The 20,980-nt window shown below is 38.1% G+C and overlaps 3 protein-coding genes across 7 annotated transcripts; 1 reads left to right on the forward strand and 2 right to left on the reverse strand.

The window, feature by feature from the left end:
* Window positions 1–566: 566 nt before the first annotated feature.
* On the reverse strand, window positions 567–19,921 carry guk1a (guanylate kinase 1a). 5 transcript variants are annotated; one of them, XM_010792562.1, is made up of 8 exons: window positions 19,778–19,847; window positions 7,882–8,066; window positions 3,425–3,538; window positions 2,782–2,823; window positions 2,431–2,666; window positions 2,181–2,265; window positions 2,010–2,095; window positions 567–1,516 (listed from the first exon to the last, which is right to left on the reverse strand). In XM_010792562.1, the coding sequence occupies exons 2-8, from the start codon at window positions 7,901–7,903 to the stop codon at window positions 1,478–1,480; spliced, it is 624 nt and encodes a 207-aa protein (XP_010790864.1). In that variant the 5' UTR covers window positions 7,904–8,066; window positions 19,778–19,847; the 3' UTR covers window positions 567–1,477. The 5 variants fall into 5 exon arrangements, with proteins under 5 accessions (XP_010790864.1, XP_010790866.1, XP_010790862.1 ...); XM_010792564.1 differs by having other exon boundaries at window positions 7,935–8,066; window positions 19,778–19,845; XM_010792560.1 differs by lacking the exon at window positions 7,882–8,066 and having other exon boundaries at window positions 19,778–19,921.
* cunh1orf35 (chromosome unknown C1orf35 homolog) lies at window positions 7,104–11,291 on the forward strand. Its single transcript, XM_010792559.1, has 8 exons — window positions 7,104–7,747; window positions 8,494–8,644; window positions 8,731–8,776; window positions 8,879–8,961; window positions 9,185–9,257; window positions 9,410–9,492; window positions 9,591–9,704; window positions 10,320–11,291. The coding sequence occupies exons 1-8, from the start codon at window positions 7,651–7,653 to the stop codon at window positions 10,573–10,575; spliced, it is 903 nt and encodes a 300-aa protein (XP_010790861.1). The 5' UTR covers window positions 7,104–7,650; the 3' UTR covers window positions 10,576–11,291.
* On the reverse strand, window positions 12,642–16,289 carry arf1 (ADP-ribosylation factor 1). Its single transcript, XM_010792557.1, has 5 exons — window positions 16,192–16,289; window positions 14,851–15,042; window positions 14,636–14,746; window positions 14,348–14,472; window positions 12,642–14,222 (listed from the first exon to the last, which is right to left on the reverse strand). Exons 2-5 carry the CDS (start codon window positions 14,996–14,998, stop codon window positions 14,064–14,066), a joined length of 543 nt encoding a protein of 180 aa, XP_010790859.1. The 5' UTR covers window positions 14,999–15,042; window positions 16,192–16,289; the 3' UTR covers window positions 12,642–14,063.
* Window positions 19,922–20,980: the final 1,059 nt, after the last annotated feature.

The raw sequence follows: 20,980 nt of genomic DNA on the forward strand, positions 1-20,980 counted from the left end.
TGATTGCCTAAAACTTTTTCCATTCTAAGATGTTTTTCATGATATATTCAACATATCTAAGCGTCATCGGTATTTGTTAGGTGTGCCTATTCTTACCACACATTCCAGTTTTCCAAACACTCATTTATATGTACATAGAACAGATTGCTTATATATCTGGTCCATATCATCCACACACAGGTTCATGACATGTTATTTGTTAAGATTGAACTCCTACATGACTTAATTCCCTTGAAACTCACCAACGTTTCTTATATTACCTTTCAGCAAAGTTCAATGTTTATTGTTCAAAATCTTGACCTCCCATTACTTTAATTGCATCATGACGCACACAAAATATAATCATAAAAAATCTATATGTATTGCACCCTTATAACAAGTACTGTATGCGTGTTTTAGGCAACAAGATTGTGTTTCCAGCTCTCGGTGTTATACTGCTATCAATCTTTGTTACACACCTTCCCTTGGTCTTAAAAAGGCTTTACAGGATAACAGCATAAACCCTACTTATATGTTTTACAGTAAAGGAGATTGCCGTGCTTTATTATGAGTAATATAGAAAAAAGTAAACCATGACATTTATTTTTTCGTTTAACAAGTACAACTTATGTCATTTTACTGTACCAGTGACACTGCAAAATGATAGTTACACAATATAAAAGTTTACAAATATACAATTGTAAAAATAAACAGTAAAATTGTTGTTGTCGAGCCCCCCGAACAAAACAAGGCAAGGTGACATTAGATGTGTTTCTTTGTTATAAACACTTGTTACCTTTATTATCAGATGTATTCCTAAGAGCCCTACATGATCTATGTTAAATGGAGATTTGTGACAGTTTACCCAAATCTTTTACAAAAAAGTTCAAAGCACTGAACTAGTTTTATTATTTCAACAGTAAAGTTAACTTGAAAGTAAACAGCCACCATGTTTTTCTCTCCCTCTCTTCATATATCAGTTGTAATGCTGAGCTTTCAGATGCATTTCCTTCTTTAACTACATGTGCAGATATCTGCATCTGTAAATCTAGTTTCCAATTAACACAATATGACCGCTTACACAAAGGACATACTATAACGTACTACCACTTATCAAGATCCACCAAGACTTTTCCACACCCTTGAAAGACCAGTTTATCCTCACGTTTAAACCGTGAGCAGTAGAACCAAAGGCTAACCGAGCATCCAGCATACTATGCCAGTAACATACGAAGTAAACATTATTGGAGTCAATTTGTTCATAAAATAAAAATATGGAAAGGTTTAAATGTCAGTAAATAAACTGATGTTTCTTAGTACATTATCATTTGGTAATAACTACCTATAAACACAATATTTAAGCCTTTCTGTATACGCTAAGCGATGTGTTTGCCTTAGCTTAGCAAACCATCTTAGGGAATGTTCACAACGGGAATGGAGGTCTGTGGTTTTGACAGGAGTGGATGGACGGGACAGAAAAGGTGTCAGGAAGCTGCTCCTATGAAGACAAGCTGGCTTTCTTGACCATATTGATTTCCTAGAGAAACACAAAACGTTTTTTTTATTATACTCCCAATACAAGTTGATGATGTTAGTCAAACAAATCTTCAACAATGAGTAATAAAAGCCCTGGGCACATATCATGCATCACTGCTTACCAGGGGGAATTTACATCCGTGCAACTCAACAGAATAGCTCACAGTATGTTATTTATCCATATTTATTATTGATCGCTCAACAGCCACCGTTATAAAAGGTGTTTTTTTTTTCATTTAGCCAATGAGCTCACAGTAAATAGAACTCCCAGATATATAGAGTAGGCAGTAGTTAAGATTTATTTTGGACAGCCTGAGATTTTCTTCTTTACAAAGTCAGATTCAACACATTCTCACACATAACAACCTTCTCATTCAGTGTCCAAATTTCAGGGGGTATTAAAATGCCTCTTTTTTTATAACTCAAAGCCGTAAAACTGTTTTGATATGTGTTGATTATTGAATCGACGTCAGAGTTCTGCAATGGTTACTCACCTCACTGAGAGCTTCTTTTAACTGCCCATAGGCTTCGTCCAAATGATCATTGATAATAAGAACATCAAATATATCTGGTTCTTTACCTGAAAGGATATCATATTATGTTCAGTCATGTTTTTTGAAACATTAGTGTAGTTATGTTTTTTTAAATAAATGATAAATACATACCAAACTCCATGTCCACTTGAGCAGCATGCAAGCGCTTTTGGAGGCTCTCCTCTGTTTCTGTCTTTCTGTCTCTTAAACGTTTTTCCTGAAACAATACAGAAGGCATTCAGATATGATTCAAAGAGCATTCAAAACCTGTATGAGTAGTCATCTGTGGCTCAAAGCAAACTCAAGGTCCCACACCCAGGAACTCCTCTCTGGCAGGCCACCAGGAACTTCTCAAATAAAATAAACGTCCTTCTGTGCTTACCAGGACTGCCATGGACGGCGGCTGGATGGAGACGTAGATGGGATTGAGGTCTGTCTTCTTGATGTTCCTCACACCCTGCATGTCGATGTCGAGTATACAGATGAGGTTTTTGGCCTGGACGGCTTGTACGGCAGCTTTACTCGTCCCGTACATGTTCCCCGAAAACACTGCGCTCTCAATGAATTCACCTTTGTCAATGGCTTTCTGCATCGCCTCTCGTGTGACATAATGGTAATCTGAAACCCAGGAAAGGAGACATCCACAATATAACAGATTAAGTTACACTTTAACTGACACAATAAAGGTGATTTACTGTTATAGTGGTTGTAAAAAAGGAGGGAGATGTTTTACCTTTGCCATTCACCTCTCCAGGTCGAGGATTTCTAGTTGTATCTGAAGGATAAGAAGACATTCATGTCATACTCTGTACTTTATTTCAATCTTTCATTTATCCAACTTTTTTTTAATTTTTTTATATCCTTGGTCCATAAAATGCAAACATATTCAGTTTCCTATCACTCTAAAGAAAGAAAAGCTAATCATCTTATTTGGGAACCTGGAAACAGGGAATGTTTGGCATGAAAAAGGACTTTAATGGTATCAACTAATCAAATAAGTGACTTTATGTTGCAGTTAATGTAAAAAAAAAAACGAATGCCAAAAATGCGCTGGGTCCATCTTCTATATTCTGAATATTTAACGATTATCTGTTTTATGCGCCATTAATCTTTGTTTAAACAATCATGGGAAATTGATGAGTATTTGCTTTTTGTGCTTTTAGATTTTTTTTTGTATTGAACTAATGAATCAGGAACATAATCAGCAGATCATTTGATGAATAAAATAATAAGTTATTGCAATTTGAATTTAAAAATTAAATGTGTTTTGAGTAGAAATGTTTACACCCATATACATCTCCTGGATCGATGGTATGATCATTGACCCAAAAAAGATTGATAAAAACACCATCAAATCTAAATGTTGGCACACTTACGGGACACGCTGAAGCCAAAGACACTGTCGTACTCCTTCATGAGCTTCTTCAGCAGAGTGCTCTTCCCCGCCCCCGAGGGGCCGCTGAACACCACAGGCCTGGGACCAGCCATAGCTGCAGCAGAGAGGAGAAGAGGAGAGGTTAGTGAAGGAAACAAGTGGGTGAGGCTGAAGCCATGACACATCTCCACTAAAATCCTCTGGCATGAGTCATTGTGGGACCAAATGTCTGTGCAAAAATATATTTCTTTAGAAAGATTTCCCAAAGTAACCAAGGGGTTTCCAGGCTCAGACAAGCCTCGCTCAGTCCTGTGGGATAAATATGATGAAATGATAAATCAGCGTTTTGTAAAGGTGGACCGAATTAAGAGACCAAAACATCTCCCAAAAGAGCAGAGGCAATTGGCTGGTTGGCAAGCTGTTGGGTTACCATGGTGCAGAAACACTTACTCACTAATTGGAGAGCCCTTCTCTGATTGTGATTGGAGGAAAAAAACAAGGCTAAGAAAAACCGTTGCATAACAGGGAATGCTGCTATCAACAAAGACATGAGCTCATATTAAAAGTCAACTTCCTGATGCAACAATCCATTCACTAACACAACTATAGGCATACTTGCCCTCGCAAAGACATGTTTAGATATTTAGTTATATTAAAAAGAGTCCTTACTCCTTTCTGTATATATAAATAAAGGTATACAAAATGTTTTACCTTACCTAATAGTTTCATTAAAACTATTACTGACTTGTTAACTCTGTACTATCCTGTGTGTCAATCTTCTTCTGTTGCTATTAGACCTGAATGACCCTGAATACCGTACTTTACAATTTAGCAAAAAAGCTACTTCAAAATCTTGCAGTATATTCTACAAAACTTTTCTTTCAGTGCCGGTACTTCTAAGTTAAGCTACTCTAGTTAAGATGAAGCTATGTTCCTGCTTACCTTCCGTCAATGCGTACAGAGCTCAAGCAGATGGTTCAAATGAGCAGGAAGGGTGTGTGATGTGTGTGGGCAGATCAAGTACAAGCCCAGGAGGGAGGGGACACACACAGAGAGGGCAGGGCCATGTTTAACAACTAGTAGATTTGGTTTTTCATAGAGCTACATTTTAAATGTTGAGTAGATGTGTCCAGAATTATGTGATAGTTATACGACCCGTTTGTGTGTTTTGGTTCTAGTCCAAAGGCTGAGAAGAAACTCTCCATTCTGTTTGTTTTTTCTTTTCTAAAATTAAAGAAATCAATGCAATAAGAAGTCGCTTGGTTCTCAGTAACGACTATGTGCATCTTTCAAGCAAATTGTGCAACAGGAAACACGCTATAGAGTTACTATTGCGCCACTCAAAGAAATACAGTGAGAAGATAATGTCTACCATTGTTCTTATTAGTTTTAGGTCTATTGCTATTTAATCGGCAGGTATCAGTTCAAATTCAAATGTTTATTGTCATATGCACATTAGGGCTGCTCAATTAATCGTATTTCAATCGCAATTACGATTTTGGCTTGCAACTATTATGAAAACAACATAATCGAAATAAAACGATTATTTATTTTATTTTATTTATTTTTGTAATTATTATTTTTTAAATTATTTTTTAAATTGGTTTTTCAGTTGAATTATACTTAAAGTTCATGGTAATCAACTGTTAAAAACATACTGTTCACATTTTTTTTTTCAATAAATGGATGTTTTCAAAGTAAATGGATAATCGTTTTTAATAATCGTGTTATCAATTATTGACCCAAATAATCGAGATTAGGATGTTTTCCATAATCGAGCGGCCCTAATGCACATAAGCTACAGTGTAGAAATGGCAATGAAATTCTTCTGTCCTGAGCTACTCCAACAAATATAATAAAATACAAAAATAAAAAATAGTGCAAGAAGTCTATACACATGTAAATAGAATATATGTACAAGAACGGGATATTAAATAAAATAATGTACATTAAGACCAAATTAAATATGGCCTATTGCCATGATAACTATTTATATAAATAAGTAGATTGCACGATGATTAGTTATATTGGCAAATAGCCAGAATATTAAATATTTTGTATGCAACAAATTATAAATAATGCATACTGTGTATATACTGTATATATATTATTTTTTAAACAAAAGTAAGCTGGGCTGGGCATTGGCAAGCCTTTTTTATAGCCATGGATAAAGTACACGGCCTTACAAGCCTTCTCGTTTCTATGCAAACCAGATGGTTTTCTGTGCAGGTGCAAGTGACAAGGGTCACTTTCGATTGCCTCTTGATGGCTTCCCGTAAATAGCAACATGGCTCATTCAAGGTGCAGGACATCCTTTCAAGCTAGTACAAAAGTGTCCACAAAGCTTCTGACAGTTGCAGCTACATATATACCAACACAAAAGAATCAAGCGTTTATACTAAACCATTACCAGCGTGACAGGAAATGAGAGACATGTGGGTTTACTTTAATCATGTGCACTGAACCCCATGTGATTGATAATTGCATTAAGCAAACTGTAAATCATGTGAAACCTATCAGGTGGCAGACCTTCAGTCTGCAGGTTATTCAGTGTAAGAGCTGAAACAATACGTTTTTAATCAACCATTCGTGGTTTTTGGTCCCAAATGTGATAATTGAATGCTGTATTTTTCTTATATCTGTTTTGTATGATCATATATTGAATATCTTTGGTATAAACTATTGGTTGGACCAAACAAGCTATTTGGATATGCACACTTTCCGACAAACTGTTAATCCATTCATAGAAAAAAACAACATATAAGACTTTTCATAAAACTGAAAACAGCTCTAGAAAGTACAAAACATTTCCCAAATTGGGATCAATAAAGTTGTATCTTATCTTATCTTACCCCATGAAGTTTAAGTCAAAACACAACTGAGGTGTTTTAGTCCAGTTTACCCAGAAACAGACAAGATTATGTGGGCATATGTTCAACCAGTTCTCGTCCCTATTACGTTGTGTGCTCTGATCTCTCAATTTAAACTCATGTTTTAAATATTTTGTTTCTATTCAGATGTGTTATACACAAAAAGCAAAGTAGCACTTGATATCTTATGCTATCAAAGGGTGGGTGTTAAGTGTTAACAATCTTGCAGATAAAACAGCATAGGGCACTTCAACCTGCACTTTGACTCACTGCTATAAAAGCAATAAAATGTAATGTTTTAGATTTAAATGCAGAGTAAAGAGGCAGTAGTGACCGTGACTGTAAAACTCAGCAATTAGGATTTTGATTTCTAAATTATAAAACGTAAACATAAATGAGCGTATGAACATTTGATCTGTGTGCAATAGCATTTTGAAATGGTTTGCACTTTGAGAGATATAAAAACAACACGGTGTCTATGGGGTTGTTTTTATAACGTTAATAACCCAATGGCTATTTAAAGGATGATTATACTACAGTTAAAATTACATCAGCTTCCCTTGTGCCTCCTCAGTAAATACACAACACCCATCTTCTTCCCCTGCAGGAACAATCTGACTCCTCTCACACAGGAGCGGGTGAATGGCAGTAATAGCCACAGTGGTAAAAGGACAGATGTATTTTTCCCTCCTACCTGAGAATAGCCTGGAAAAATATCTCATGTACATCGGGTTTTTATGCTAGTCCGTTTTGGGCTGGTCTCCGGCTTGTTTTCTTCCTCATCTGCTCTGATTCTTTGCTGTGAGAGCCATTAAAGGAAATAGTGATGCCTACGTCATCGACACGAGCAGAAACATCAACGTATTCGCGAGCATCGGAAAAAGCGCGACAAAACACAGAAACGTGGTTTGTGTTATTATCCAAAGAGTACAGGCGAAACAAATGCAGCCACTATTAATTATATGTATGTAACTCACTGTTACTTGCAGTTTCTACCTAACGGGGAGACATACACGCGCATTGTTATTCATGTTGCTTTGTTTATTTGGCGCAAAGTTACGTTATTTATATAGCATAGCCTAGCTTCAGTAAAACGCTGTTTTATCCAGTTAGTCTTCTTACGCCTTGTCGTTTTTCTTCAGGATATAACGGGCAAAATAAGTAACCGGATCAGTTTCCAGGGTCTGAGTGAACACTATAACCAGGAAACACGTTGTTCCCATCAACACTCCTGACCCCAAAACTACCCGGATGTCTGAACGCTGAAGGCCGCATGTCTGCTAACGTGGCTAAAGTCAGCTGTTGGGCTAACGACACACTTTATCCTTAGCATAAGTCTTCAGGGCAGCCGATTAAAATGTTTGGTTCCTCCAGATCTGGAGGGGTCAGAGGAGGCCAGGACCAGTTCAACTGGGATGACGTGAAGGGCGATAAACACAGAGAAAATTATCTCGGTAAGTCTCAAAACTATCTGAGCTAACCAGAGCTAGCATTGCTAATAGCTGTTTCCTGCTTAGAGAAAGTATCTTAAAATCACAATTAAATTACACATCAAAGCGTCAGTACTGCACAAGCATCTTCTCCATACCTTTTGTTTTGGAGTCCCTCATTACACAGTGTACAGCTATTCAGTAGTATAACCGTTTCCACTCTATAAACTGCAGGTCCAAGTTGTCTTTGCACCCTCTCTCTGAGCACACACGTATCTCCCACCGCTGGCAACATGTCAGCATGCCAGCATGCCAAACAAGAATTACGTAGCGCCCACCACAGCTGGAACACAAAAGGATGATATAGACATTTATTTAATTACAATTTATTTAGCCAATATAGCCTTTTAAAGGCGACTGAAGATAAACTTTGCCTGAATGTATGTCTTGACCAGGACAGGCAGTAGCCCATTAATGAATGTTACAGACGATACCATTTCAGATCACAGCATGACACAAAGTAAATCTCAGGTCTTCCTATCCTGGATCATAGAGGAGTTAGCTGGGTAAAGCATCTTCTACATCCGTATCTACCTACATACATCAAAAGGCTTATTGCTACCACAGATGATTTTACAAGTATGGTGAAATCACAGATGAACTGGGGAGAAGGTGCAACCCAAAGATGTGTTTTTTCAAAATGTCAAAAGTCCTTCTTCATTTGTTGCATCAAAGATATCAACAATATATTTGTTTGGCTTTGTTTCCAGGCAACTCTTTGATGGCACCAGTAGGACGATGGCAGAAAGGCAAAGATCTGTCATGGTACGCAAAAGACAAAAAAGACGGTGCACCTTTGTCCAAAGAGGAAGAAATAGCTGCCGTCAAGGCTGCAGAGCATGAGGCACTGATGGCTGCCCTGTAAGTATACCTAACATATAACATTTAATAGATACAATGTAGGTGAACAAAAACAGTTAATGTATTTATTTATATTCTCCACGTAGAGGGCACAAGAATATTAAGAGGCAACCAACTGGCCTGACCAAAGAGGTATGTCGCTTTGTTTGGTAATGCTTTCACTCAAAAGCATATGTTTTTATAGAATTTCAATAAATACAATTTGATGATTAATTTTCCCAACTCTCTTATCAGGACCTTGCAGATGTCTGCCGGAGGGAAGATGCTGATGGTGAAGAGAGAGATGTGGACCGTGTCTCCGGCTTGGGAAGCTCCAGGTTAGAACTTTGTGAACTTTGGGATATAAGAAACCATAAAAACAAATCAGCAAATGTATAAGTACAGTGTCTAAGAAATGTTTTAAAACAACATTTAGTCTCTCTTTTAAGATGTTTTAACAAGTGTTCTTTTTGACACTAAAGTGTTAGCAAGAGGGACTTTTATCTTAATTTGTGCTATGATTGTAAAATGTTTGTTAATTAATGATCGTTTCCCTTACAGCGTAGGGTCAAAGAAAATGGTGCTGTCCCAAAAGGAAAAGGAGGCAGCTAAAATAGGCCTGTCTGTTTTTACGGTAAGTTATTTCTCACTGACTAATGAAGATGCAGAGGTCAAAAACGTTAGTGAAATAAAGAGAGACTTTAAAAGTTGAGAGTTCAAACAGAAAGTTTATTTCATTGGATTTACTACTTGATGCAGAGATTAAAGAAATGTTTTTCTTCGCAGCACTGCAAAACAGAAAGTCGTCCAGAATCCTCAGCAACAAAGGCGCCTCAGCAGAGTGTTGAAAAAGGAGATGTCGAACAGCGGTAAGTATCCATTATATTAGCCACATAAGAGAACTTCAGGAAAACCAATTTATTTCAAAACATCACAAAATCTTACCCTTTTTGATTTGACTCCGTAGGCACGACATCAAAAAGAAAAAGAAAGAGAAGAAGAGCAAGAAGGACAAAAAGAAAAAGAAGAAGAGGCAAAGAAAAGACTCGTCCTCCTCGGAGTCAGATGACGACAGGAAGAGGTTGGTTCATTTTTCCATACAGATGTTTAATTCGTCTTAGTGCGGACCTAAAAACAGAAACACTGCATAGTATGGCTTGGATAAAACATTTTCCGATTCTTATGTGCTTAGAAGAACATCTCTATCTCTATTTCTGTTCAATATATTGGCCATTTTACTGTGTCCTGTCTAGCAACCATATTTGCAAACTAATAGACTTACTATGAGCCAAACGATTTTCACTGCCAGCACTAGAGGGCACTCAGGCACTGTGTTACTCACACCATTTGGAAACATGACCTTTTAGATTTAAGGTGCATTTATGACAAGACATTTAATATATATTGTAAATCAGGTGTGGTGGGTTAGTCGGGATTTACCAGATTGGCTATAATTTATGTGGTGGTGAGAGAGGAATTGCAATTAAACATTAACGTATGATAGTAGTGCAGATCATTTATGATTTAAAGTTAATATAAAACATTTATCCTCACATTAACTAGTTATATTCACTTACAAGTGTCTGTTTGTTTTCGGTCACTTTAAAGCTTATCTGGCAGCAACTTCTCCCCAGCCTCACACCATCAAATTCACCACGACCCCATCATTGATTGTCTGTTTCCTTTTACACTTCAGGCACAGAAAGGACCACCATCATCATAATCCATCATACCATAGTCAGAGTGGAGCCAGACCCCATGACAGCCATTCAAGGGGGGGGGCAAAGGCCGAGCGAGAGCCCTCCTACCCCCATCATCGACAACAGCGGCATGACACAGACTCCTCTGATGGGGGGTCTCCTGTCCCCCGTAACCCTGTCAGCCACAAGACAGCCCCTGCTGGTCACACACAAAGCCACAGGCGGCGCCACGACACAGACTCGGACAACTAATGTCCCCCCCCCCCTCCCTCAATTCAAAACACGCATAACGGGGACAGACCGCTCTACAGCAGCTTGAGTGGCCCCGGAGACCTCATTTACCCTGAGCAGCCAAACGGACTGTGGAAGGAGACAGGTCCATGTCTGACTCACAGGATTATGTTTTTAACTCGTACACACAATAAGTTGGTCATCGTTAGACACTGTTTTTTTCGTAGTATTTTTGGTTATGTTTGGCAAGAATTTTGTTCTTAAAGAAAACACAATGTTATCAACCCACCAAATATGAAAATATTTTGAGATTGAGAGATTGAGATTATTTGATTTTTGATCTACTGCGAAACACAGTGTAAGATAACAATACAAATGTTATATTAATTCCGATGTCTGGTAGCTTTTACTGTTTTTGACTAGAGACTAAGAACATGATTTGCTGCAAGCAGAAACATAAATATCCCACCTTTTTTTTTAATGCCCAAAGTATTTTCTTTTTGCTGACAGGATGAATTAAAGTTCAAAAGATAATTTTCTGATTGAATTAGCATTCTTTATATACATTTCTATTTAAATGGCAGTATTTTTTTTTACAACGCTTTAACTTTTAAAACCTCTGGTAATTTGTGTCATGAGCACAGAACATTTGTATCATTAACACCCACTTTACAGAGAAAAATATTTAGATATAAAAATTGCAGCTGTCTTGCAAAAATAAATATGTTTGAAGTCAAGAGTGTGTTTCTTTCAATGTTTTTTCTTATACATTTTTTCAAGATGCTCCCTGATGTCTTCTGTCTTCCTTGCTCATGTCGTCCATCCCGCTGCGCCCCCTGCACCACCCAGCAGCTCGGCCCTTTTCTGTTCCCACCCATGCCCACGTTCCTTAATCCCTCACCGTTCTAGGTTCAGCTCGCTGACTGGTGCGACACCATTGGAATGCGCTCCACTGGTCACAATAGAGTGTAGTGTTTGTGTTTGCCTTGAATTGGTCTGAAAGAGGGTATTCTGCTGGCTGGCACCTGGGGGGTGCACTAAAAAAGAGCAAGGCATTCATAAAGAAGAGTGCAAAAAACCAGGCTGGTCCTTTTATATGGCCGAGCACCGTTAGACGGCCACACACAAACCAAGCTGACGGAGCAGCAGGAGAGGAGGCCACACAAAGCCGCCCTCTGAGGGACCCTGGACTCAGCCCCCCCTCCCACCACCACCACACTCTCTTGCCATGTTTTATAGGCTTGGCTGCATTAACCATAGCAGCCTAATCAACCTGCAAGAATGCTGTCCTTGATTGCCACCCCTACACAATGTGCTCTCCCCATTACTGCTTTTACCCAAACATTGGGTGGTTTACATCACCTTGGGGCATCACATTTCTCCTAGGGTCAAAGGGTGGCGGCCCCAACATGTTGCCATGACACCAGATTATTGGGTTTGTTGTTAAATGTAAGTATTGTTTCCTGAAGTCTGTTTCTCTTCAGGCTAAAAGTGAAGTATGTTCATCCGATACCCCCCATGCCTACCAATCATCTGATATATCAGGTTTTGGCTACAGAGGAGATTCAGGTTATCAAAAATAAGGTCATTGTTGGTTTGCTTTTCTTCATAGGAAGTGTAGATAATAACACAAAAACTAAAAACCACATATGCTTTTACACATGAAACATTGTACATGAATACAAATACATGAAGTATTGCTTACATACTGCACTATGTATGTAACCCATACTAATTACCAAGTTTTTGGATGAATCACTGTTAATATAACGTCCAATAATTGTGAAAACTGCCCATGAAAAAAACCCACTTCTGACAATGTGTGTGACGAACAGACCAAATTGTTAGTTTTTTGTCAGAAAAAAAATAAAAAAAATAGACTTTTTAATGTGAATAGCTGTAAATTATACAATTCATATTAGCATAATTTAGCTGCTTGGATTTCAGGTTCCTGGTGCATCGCTCACCATTACAACATTTTCAAATTCATTTTTGGGTCTTTCAGCATGATATTAATGATAGCTCAATTTGCACTTGTTTACGTAGCAACAGCGAACATTTTTAATTGAAAATAAAATACTACGAAGTATGGAGAAAAGCTAGTTTTATTGCATAGTGTGAGAATGAAAATCAGATGCAGAAACACTTTTTAATCAGTCACTTTAATTACAGTGCTTTTTCCTCACAAAACAAAAGCTTTACATAAAAAAAACAGACAAACTTAAGAGATTAAGATAGTTTCCAAATATTTAGGCAGTTATAAATCAAAAGAAAGTTTGATGAACCCTCAAGACATGACCAGATCAGCAAAGTAACCCACACCTTTTTAGAAAATAAACTTGAAAATAAAAAGGCAACATGTATCTTGGATAAGAAGGCATATGTATGGCTTCATGTTTGTTCCAAGCACAGCGTGCTGCAGAGAAAAGAAATACTGGCACTTCGTAAAACATGAAGCTGACACTGATTTTGTATTGCCATCAAAACGCAATTTCATAGATTTGATTACCGTAGTCTGAATAAAAAAAGACATGACTTACTAGAGCCTTTAGTGAAGACAGTAGGGCCATTGTAGTGTGCAACTCCTTATGTTACAATTACCTAACACACAGTCACACGAGTTACAGCATAGGGCTGATGAAATAAGTACTCAGTAATAGTTCCCGTGCAGCCTTAAGATGTAAACACCCAGTAAATATGCATGTTCCGAGCGACCACATCATGCAGATTTGCTAACAAGTATATTGCAAAGGCAGCACATGATAAACCTGAGACTCAGAAATACAAAAACCCAATGCTGCCTCAACTGACTGCCTTTCAAACAACCATGGAGCAGGTAGATGTGATACTGTTGTAGCATTCCTCAATTCAAGCCAACATACTGTATAACAAAGGCTGGTAAGTGTTCACAGACAGGAGTTCTCAACTGGGACAAAGCGATGTCAGTACAGAGTACAAATAGTAAATGCCAGTGTTTACTAAATGATAATTTTGGGGCTGGTACATGTAATTACTGGTTTAAGTAACCACAGTAAATGCAAGTAGTGAATCAGTGTTTAATTCAGTTTTTGTGAAAATTAAAAGCCCCTCATGGATCACTCCCTGCAGTACATGTGACCACCAGAACAAGCCATCAGATTGCATTGAGGTCCCGGGCCGACGTGCTGGTAAATTATTTTTCTCACCTCCCTTTTCTTATTCAATGCACACACGGCTGCCCAACAGCCAGAAAGAGAAATAACCACGGTAGGATTTGTAAGAGTGCAATAATCTGCCCCATTACCAAACATATTTACAGTTACATAAAACAAAATAATAAAACCTGACAGCTTTACAAGAATAGATCACCTCCACCACTGGCTTTTTTGTTTGTGACGATAACAGTTGAGGTGAGGGCCGCTTCCAGTACTTTTTTTTAAAGAAGGTAACTCAGTTTTGCAACACCTTAAGAGTAGATAGTAAGGTGAGAGATTGGGTGGAGAAGATTAGTTGTGGACAGCAGGTGATTATTAATGGTTCTTGAGCTGACCAGACAACCAATCCAGTCCTTCGTAGAGGCCATCGCCAGAGGTGGCGCAGGTCGCTTGGATGTACCAGTTTCTGTTACGTAGGCTGTGGAGACCCAGCTTGTCTGTGAGTTCTGCTGCATTCATAGCGTTTGGAAGATCCTGCAAACAATAAAACAGGTAAACCATTAGAAGCAAACCCTGTGAATACAACAGGTACAACTGGCAGGCATTTGTTTTTCATAAACACCTGCTTGTATCAAAAGATTTCCACAAGTATAACTTACTTGTTTGTTGGCAAACACTAATAGCACGGCATCACGCAACTCGTCCTCTCCCAGCATTCTGGCGAGCTCGTCCTGAGCCTCCCCGCATCGCTCTCTATCGTTGCTGTCCACGACAAAGATGAGACCTGGAAGAGCAAATGGGGAACAAATGAGTGTGGCTGGGAAGTATTACAACTTTTAAATACAAAGCAGAGTGCATTTAGTGACTATTAAAAAAGCCCAATACAAGGTTACTGATTTAAAGCCAATAAATATCAGTATTTGATAGTTTAACATAATTGACCGTACCCTGCGTGTTCTGGAAGTAATGACGCCACAGCGGTCGAATTTTGTCTTGACCGCCGACATCCCATACTGTGAAACTGATGTTCTTGTATTCTACCGTCTCTACATTGAAACCTGTATAAAAAAAAAACACAAATAATCGAATTATTTCCAACAAAGTTCTAATTCAACAGTAATAAGTGCATCTTAACCCCACTATTTTACAGTGTTTGACTTACCTATTGTGGGAATGGTAGTCACGATCTCGCCAAGTTTAAGCTTGTACAAAATGGTTGTCTTTCCTGCTGCGTCTAGACCCACCATGAGGATCCTCATGTCCTTCTTTCCGAACATAGAAGAAAAGAGGTTTGCAAACATATTCCCCATGGCGACTGGTGAAGGGAACCTACTTTGGCAAAAGAAAAAAAAACCTGAGGAAAGAAACAAGACAAAGTGTTCAAATTAGTGTGAATCGTGTTACTGTGTGTACATCTTAAAAGATTGGTCAAGTGATCAATTCATCCCTGGATCTGTCTATAATATTTTCGATAATTGCTTGGATGGAAAATTATTTTCTAAAGCAAAATGTGTAGAGTCACTCCTTGTACTTGTGTTGATAAATATTCAGAGACTGTATTACATGTGACATAACACAACATTACTTATAGAGTGGGGTCGCAAATTACAAGCTATTTCAAGAATGCTGTTTTCTACTGACAGGAATGACATCGTGTCGCACTTGCTGATGATACTTATTGTCCTATGATTCAAAGTGCAGTTAATACATCCTTGGGAAGATAAGATGATTCGACGTATGACGTTCCTACAGGACACCGGAAATGAAATATCTCTATGCTCAATTGGTCATTTGTTTCAGATATCTATATATTTTTAAACAAAATAACGAGTCCCGACTTATCCAATAAGATGTATTCCCCCAAAAAGATCTCAAAATGGGCAATGTGTTTATTACATAATCAGGGTGTAACGTAAGGTTGCGGACTGATGAGTTCACAAATGGGGTTAGCCTTTGGTAGCAATTAGCCGTCGTCCTGTATTAGTGAAGGTAGTTTATATATGAAGACCATGTTAGGACACCGCCATTTCAGCAACGTGGGGACTAAATGAGGCTCTCTGAAGTATATTATAGTTCATATTAGCTTGACAAGGTGCAATAGTAAAGGTTACCCGGCTAACCTAAATAAACAAACAACAACGTTAGCTTGCTACATTGCTAATACCTGTCGGACCAGTTTATTGGCTACGTTCCTGCTTGCTACGATTCTCGTTTCATATTTTAATCCCAATTTAATACAGAAGACATGTGTGCGTTATGTGGTGGTGAAAATAATACAATAACAAATGTAAGTTGTTGATTAAGATAAGTTAGCTAGTATTATCGGTAAAGTTAGCTCTCAGCACCCTGTCAGTTTTTCTCCCGGCGTCCTGGATAACTTATTGGAAACGCAGTCACAGAGACGATTCAGCTAAACAACGCATAGCTATTGATGCGACCAACGTGACCTTCGGTGAAAAATTACCAATTTTTCGCTTAATTTAAGCCTATTTTACACACTTACACAGTTGATGTTTCCTTCCTTCTTCAAGGCGTTTCCTTCCTCAGGAAAATGGCGACGCTTTGACACGTCAGAGGTTCCGTTCCAGCTCAACTTCCGTGATCGTCCGATCAGGAAATGTCGCCCCTTGCGGTGGAGGGAAGAATAACAAGCACCGCTGACACCTTGTTGGTTTAACCCGGATTTAACCAGTGGTAAAGTAACTACGTAGATTTACTCAACTACTCTACTTAATTGCAATTTGGACAGTACTTTACTTGAGTAAATCGATTTTTTCCCCCTACTTTGTACTTTTACTCAACTACAATTCAGAGGTAAATAGTGTGCTTTTACTCCACTATATTTATTTAATACCTTTAGCTACGTTGCAGACTTGGATTAATAATGTGAAACATAAACAACACTTAAATAAGACTTTAGTTATACACCTGGAGTTACATTCACGAGCTACCCTGCAGCATACAAAGTACAGCTAGCAGCAACTTTACCAGCTTTGATAAACACAATAAGTTATTCTGAAATGTTCCAATTTGCATAATTAGTAGGCTACTTTAACTTTTGATACTTTAAGTATATTTTGATGCTAATACTTTTGGACTTTTACTAGGATATCTACTTGTAACATAGTATTCCTTCACTAGTAGTTTTGTATTTGTACTTAAGTACAAGATCTTAGTACTTCTCCCACCTCTGTAATTAACTTTTATTAATTTTAATTAATTTGTATTCATACATTCAAACATGACAAGGGTGTTCACTGTTTGAAATAGTTTAATATTGATTTAAGACAAGAGAGACTTGTCATCCATCTATAACAATTGATATGATGAAATAATGATGATTTAGGCCTAGTTCACTGTTTACAAGGTGGTTTAACTACTGCATATGGGATTACATTGTTCTACTATCTTACTGTTATGTTATGTTAAGTGTGCATGGCAGTGTATGATGCTAATTTGTGTTAAAGTAAAGTTTATTTAAAGGACAGTTAAAAGCGACAAATGGGAATTATCGCATCAAAACACAGACATACATAATAAAATGTAATTAAATTAGTAGAGCATATATTGATACATTATTTTTGTTATTATAGCACAACGGTTTTGCACAAACAACAAATAGGATACAATCTGTAGTCAGGCATGTCTTTCAAAAGACAATAAATAGGCCAAAGATAAGAGAAGGATCCCCCTTGGTTTTAGATGCGTTGAATAGAGTAGTATCAATATACTTATATATTATTGTTGGTATTTACTTGTCCACAATATTTCATTAATAAATCTAATTAATCAATGTGTTCATATATAATTAGAATTGTGTTGTATTGTCAGTCACTGTTATCAATAAGTCTCGGATGCCACAGATTGTTAGTTGTTTCTCTTACAGGTAAATATGCTGTGTTTATTTTAGGCCAATAACTTCTAAATTGTGGTTTGTGCATAATAAAGCGGATACCAAGCATCCAAGGTCTTATAGGGTGATTCATTTAGGTGGTATCAATCTGTATGGATATTTCTCCTAGTCTGACTGTTTAAATTAATCTTCTATAGAGGTATTTGTTTTCAAATGCTGCTACTTCCACTTCCTTTTGATGCGTGACCATCTCATTAAGGGAAAGTCTAACCGCGTTATTGTTGGGCTGGTTGAATTTTAACCAGGGTCAACTATGCCTGCTACCCCCAGCAGAGGGGGCAGCAGGAGGGGAGAAGGGCAGGAGAGAGCAGCGGGAGGGGAAAGGGTCTATAGTTGGTGATGGACCACACAGTGAAGGCTCATAATGCTGTCTCACTCTGCCTCCATAATTTGTGGTTGTGCCCTGCCAAATGCCTTAGAGATCGCTCTCAGCATATTTTCACAGCAACTGCTGTCTTTTGTATGTGTGTGTGGAAGGTGTTTACAGAGAAGCAATTGTTTAGATACTCAGATTTAACTCTGCTTTCAATATCTATTTGCCGTGGTGCAATGAAACAGAAATGTTTCAAATCATTATTTACTTTAACAACTTTTAAACAACTAGAGAATTAGGAACTTGTGAACATCACATTTGCATTACAAAACATTTCTACTCGTAGCCTTCTCTTAAGGTTTTATATAACCTATTAACAGGACTGTGCCCCCCTTATACAGAATTCAATGTTAACCCATTTTTCTATTCAAACATTTATTTCTTCAATTGATTCAGCCCATTTACATTTTGTTCGGGGGGTAACATTAAAATAACCTGTAAGTCTCTGCTCTAGACAAGAACATTATTGGGTTCACAGCCCTCCATTTAAACCTATGCAGCACTCCTAATTTATGAGGTGAATACATGGGTGAATAGTGGGAAAATGCATTTGATGCAATACATGTATCTGCCTCCTGCGCATGGCTTAACATCATTAAGTTCAAAGTACTTCATAGGATCCATTTTTGCAAAGCTAGATTAACAAAGATTTATCCAAACCTCTCTGATATTCGTGACAGACGCTCTCCAGCAGACTTCACTCACATGTTCTGGTCACACTCTGGTGCAAAAGTATTTTCTGATTTTACATTGGAAAAGACTCCAATCACAACAAATTGTTATCCTTGGTACTAATGTATTGCTAAGGATGTTATTATAATGACTGATAAACAAAGTCATGTACTTTAATTGCCTATTAAGGAAAAACGAGTGCGTGTCATTTCTGAAATTGGAAAATTCTTAAACAATTGCAACCTCTCACAATGCACTGTTCGATTGGTCTACTCTAGAGGGTTGGAGGATGGAGGTAGAGTAATATAATGGAGAATAAAGGGGGGATATTATTTTCTAAAAAGAAAAAAAGGAATCCGTTATATATATATATATATATGTGCAGATGGATTAAAAAAGTGTTTTCAAAGTGAATCACTTTTTAATTTTTTGCAAAACAATTTTCTTAAATAATGACATCTAAAAGAAACCTGTTTTTCATCTTTGTGATGCAGAACAGGTTAGTTACTTCCTTTTCTGCTACCTGAATCAGCTAGACCATAATACTGTTTAAACCACAGCAAAAAATAAAATAAATAAAACATCACAGAATAACAGATTTAACTCTGCACTGTTCTGTAATTCCTCACTACAAAATACAACACAGTAGAATCAGATACAAAAAAAAGTAAACTGTTGCAATAACCTGTTGCTAGATTTGGTGATTCTCCATTCAGCAACTAAAGTCAAACCCCCGATCCTCCTCTTTGCACAGAGTCAGAGCACAGGTGCAGGTGTTGAGGTGTGACAACAGAGATCAGGGGGAAACACGTGCAATGAAAGCTGTTAAAATAATATCTTATAACACCTGTAACTTCTGCCGTAGCCAATTCACATATCTGGACTCTGAGATAATCCCTTTGCTGAAAAATTATGCCTGAGGGCTGAAAATCTCCTTAGACGAGTTGTCATTGTGCTTCAAAAAGATATATCAGGCAGAAATATTGCTCAGAAATCAACTGGATTGTGTCCAGATTAAAAAACATCTCAAATAGCAGCTGACCTATCTTTTTATGTATAACGATTATAACTGGAATTAAAACAAAACACTTTATTGGGTTGACATTGTCATAATATACATTTATAACGTACCGTGAGCCGAATGCACAGTACAGATCCTAGGGGTAGTGCTAAATCCACCTTTCCATGCTCCACAGGCAAACACAGCGGTAATATCCATTTGAATGGCTCTCCTCCTTCGCGGTTTCTCCTTTTCGGCTTCATATCTCACTACCCACTGACAGTTGTGATGTGCGGACACAGGACTAGAAATAGGAAACCAGGGGGTGTATTTGTTACCCCCCCAAAGCACACACACAAACACACAAACAACTTCTTATGTCCTCAATTGTATCAAAGCTTTGACAACGTTTTTTCCGCACGTGTGCACTCACTCTCTCTCTCTCTTTCTTTTTAAATCCCTTGTTTATTTGTGTCAAATGTGCTCCCAGAACACCTATCCCCACCTGGGGGGCGCGGCACAGCTACAGTAGGATTCTACATAGCTCCTTTAAAACAAGACATTTTATTTTTGACATTTCTGGGCAATGTATACAAACTACTGTATTACCTGAGAGGCATTATCCAAGTCGCTGAGTCAGTCATGCCTAAATCAATGTACATGTATGGCTGATCCGGCAAAGAGTGGCTTGTCTGCAGTTTGTGAAAGGAAATGGGATGCCAAGGAGCTAACAAGCTTCCCAGTAGGAAGTGGGTAAGGATCTCAGTAGGGGCCGACTCCCCTCTGAGACAAGGCCTTGCAAGGATAAAAACGCTCAGTGAGGGGCTTGGGAACGCTGATCTGGTGTTTGTGCATGAATTTGTGTGTGTGTGTGTGTGTGTGTGTGTGTGTGTGTGTGTGTGTGTGTGTGTGTGTGTGTGTGTGTGTGTGACAGAGACAGAGACAGAGACAGAGGGAATGTGTGTGGAGGCATAAGGAAGTGTTTTATTTGAAAAGTTTTGGGCCTTCACAATCTCAAATACAACATTATTCAAATAACTTGTTGAGTTTTAGTACAGTATATGGTGTGGCATTTCAATAATCATAATAATCATGATAATAGAAGCACATTATTAAATGGCCCAAAGGCAACCAATAGACTGCTGTGTGAATCGTACAAAGGAGCTGGTTTGGGCTAAGCAGGGCTGGAACTCAGATGGACAGGCATGGGATGCCTCCCTCTGCGTCTCATGTCCTGGATTATAGGTCGGGCAAAATCCCAAAGGAGGTGTGAAGCAGGAAACAAACCAAACATTATTACAACGACCAGCATCGTTGCCATGAGAGGACCCATG

This window comes from Notothenia coriiceps, unplaced genomic scaffold, assembly GCF_000735185.1.
Source record: "Notothenia coriiceps isolate Sejong01 unplaced genomic scaffold, NC01 NC01_scaffold00036511, whole genome shotgun sequence".
Lineage (NCBI taxonomy): Eukaryota > Metazoa > Chordata > Actinopteri > Perciformes > Nototheniidae > Notothenia > Notothenia coriiceps.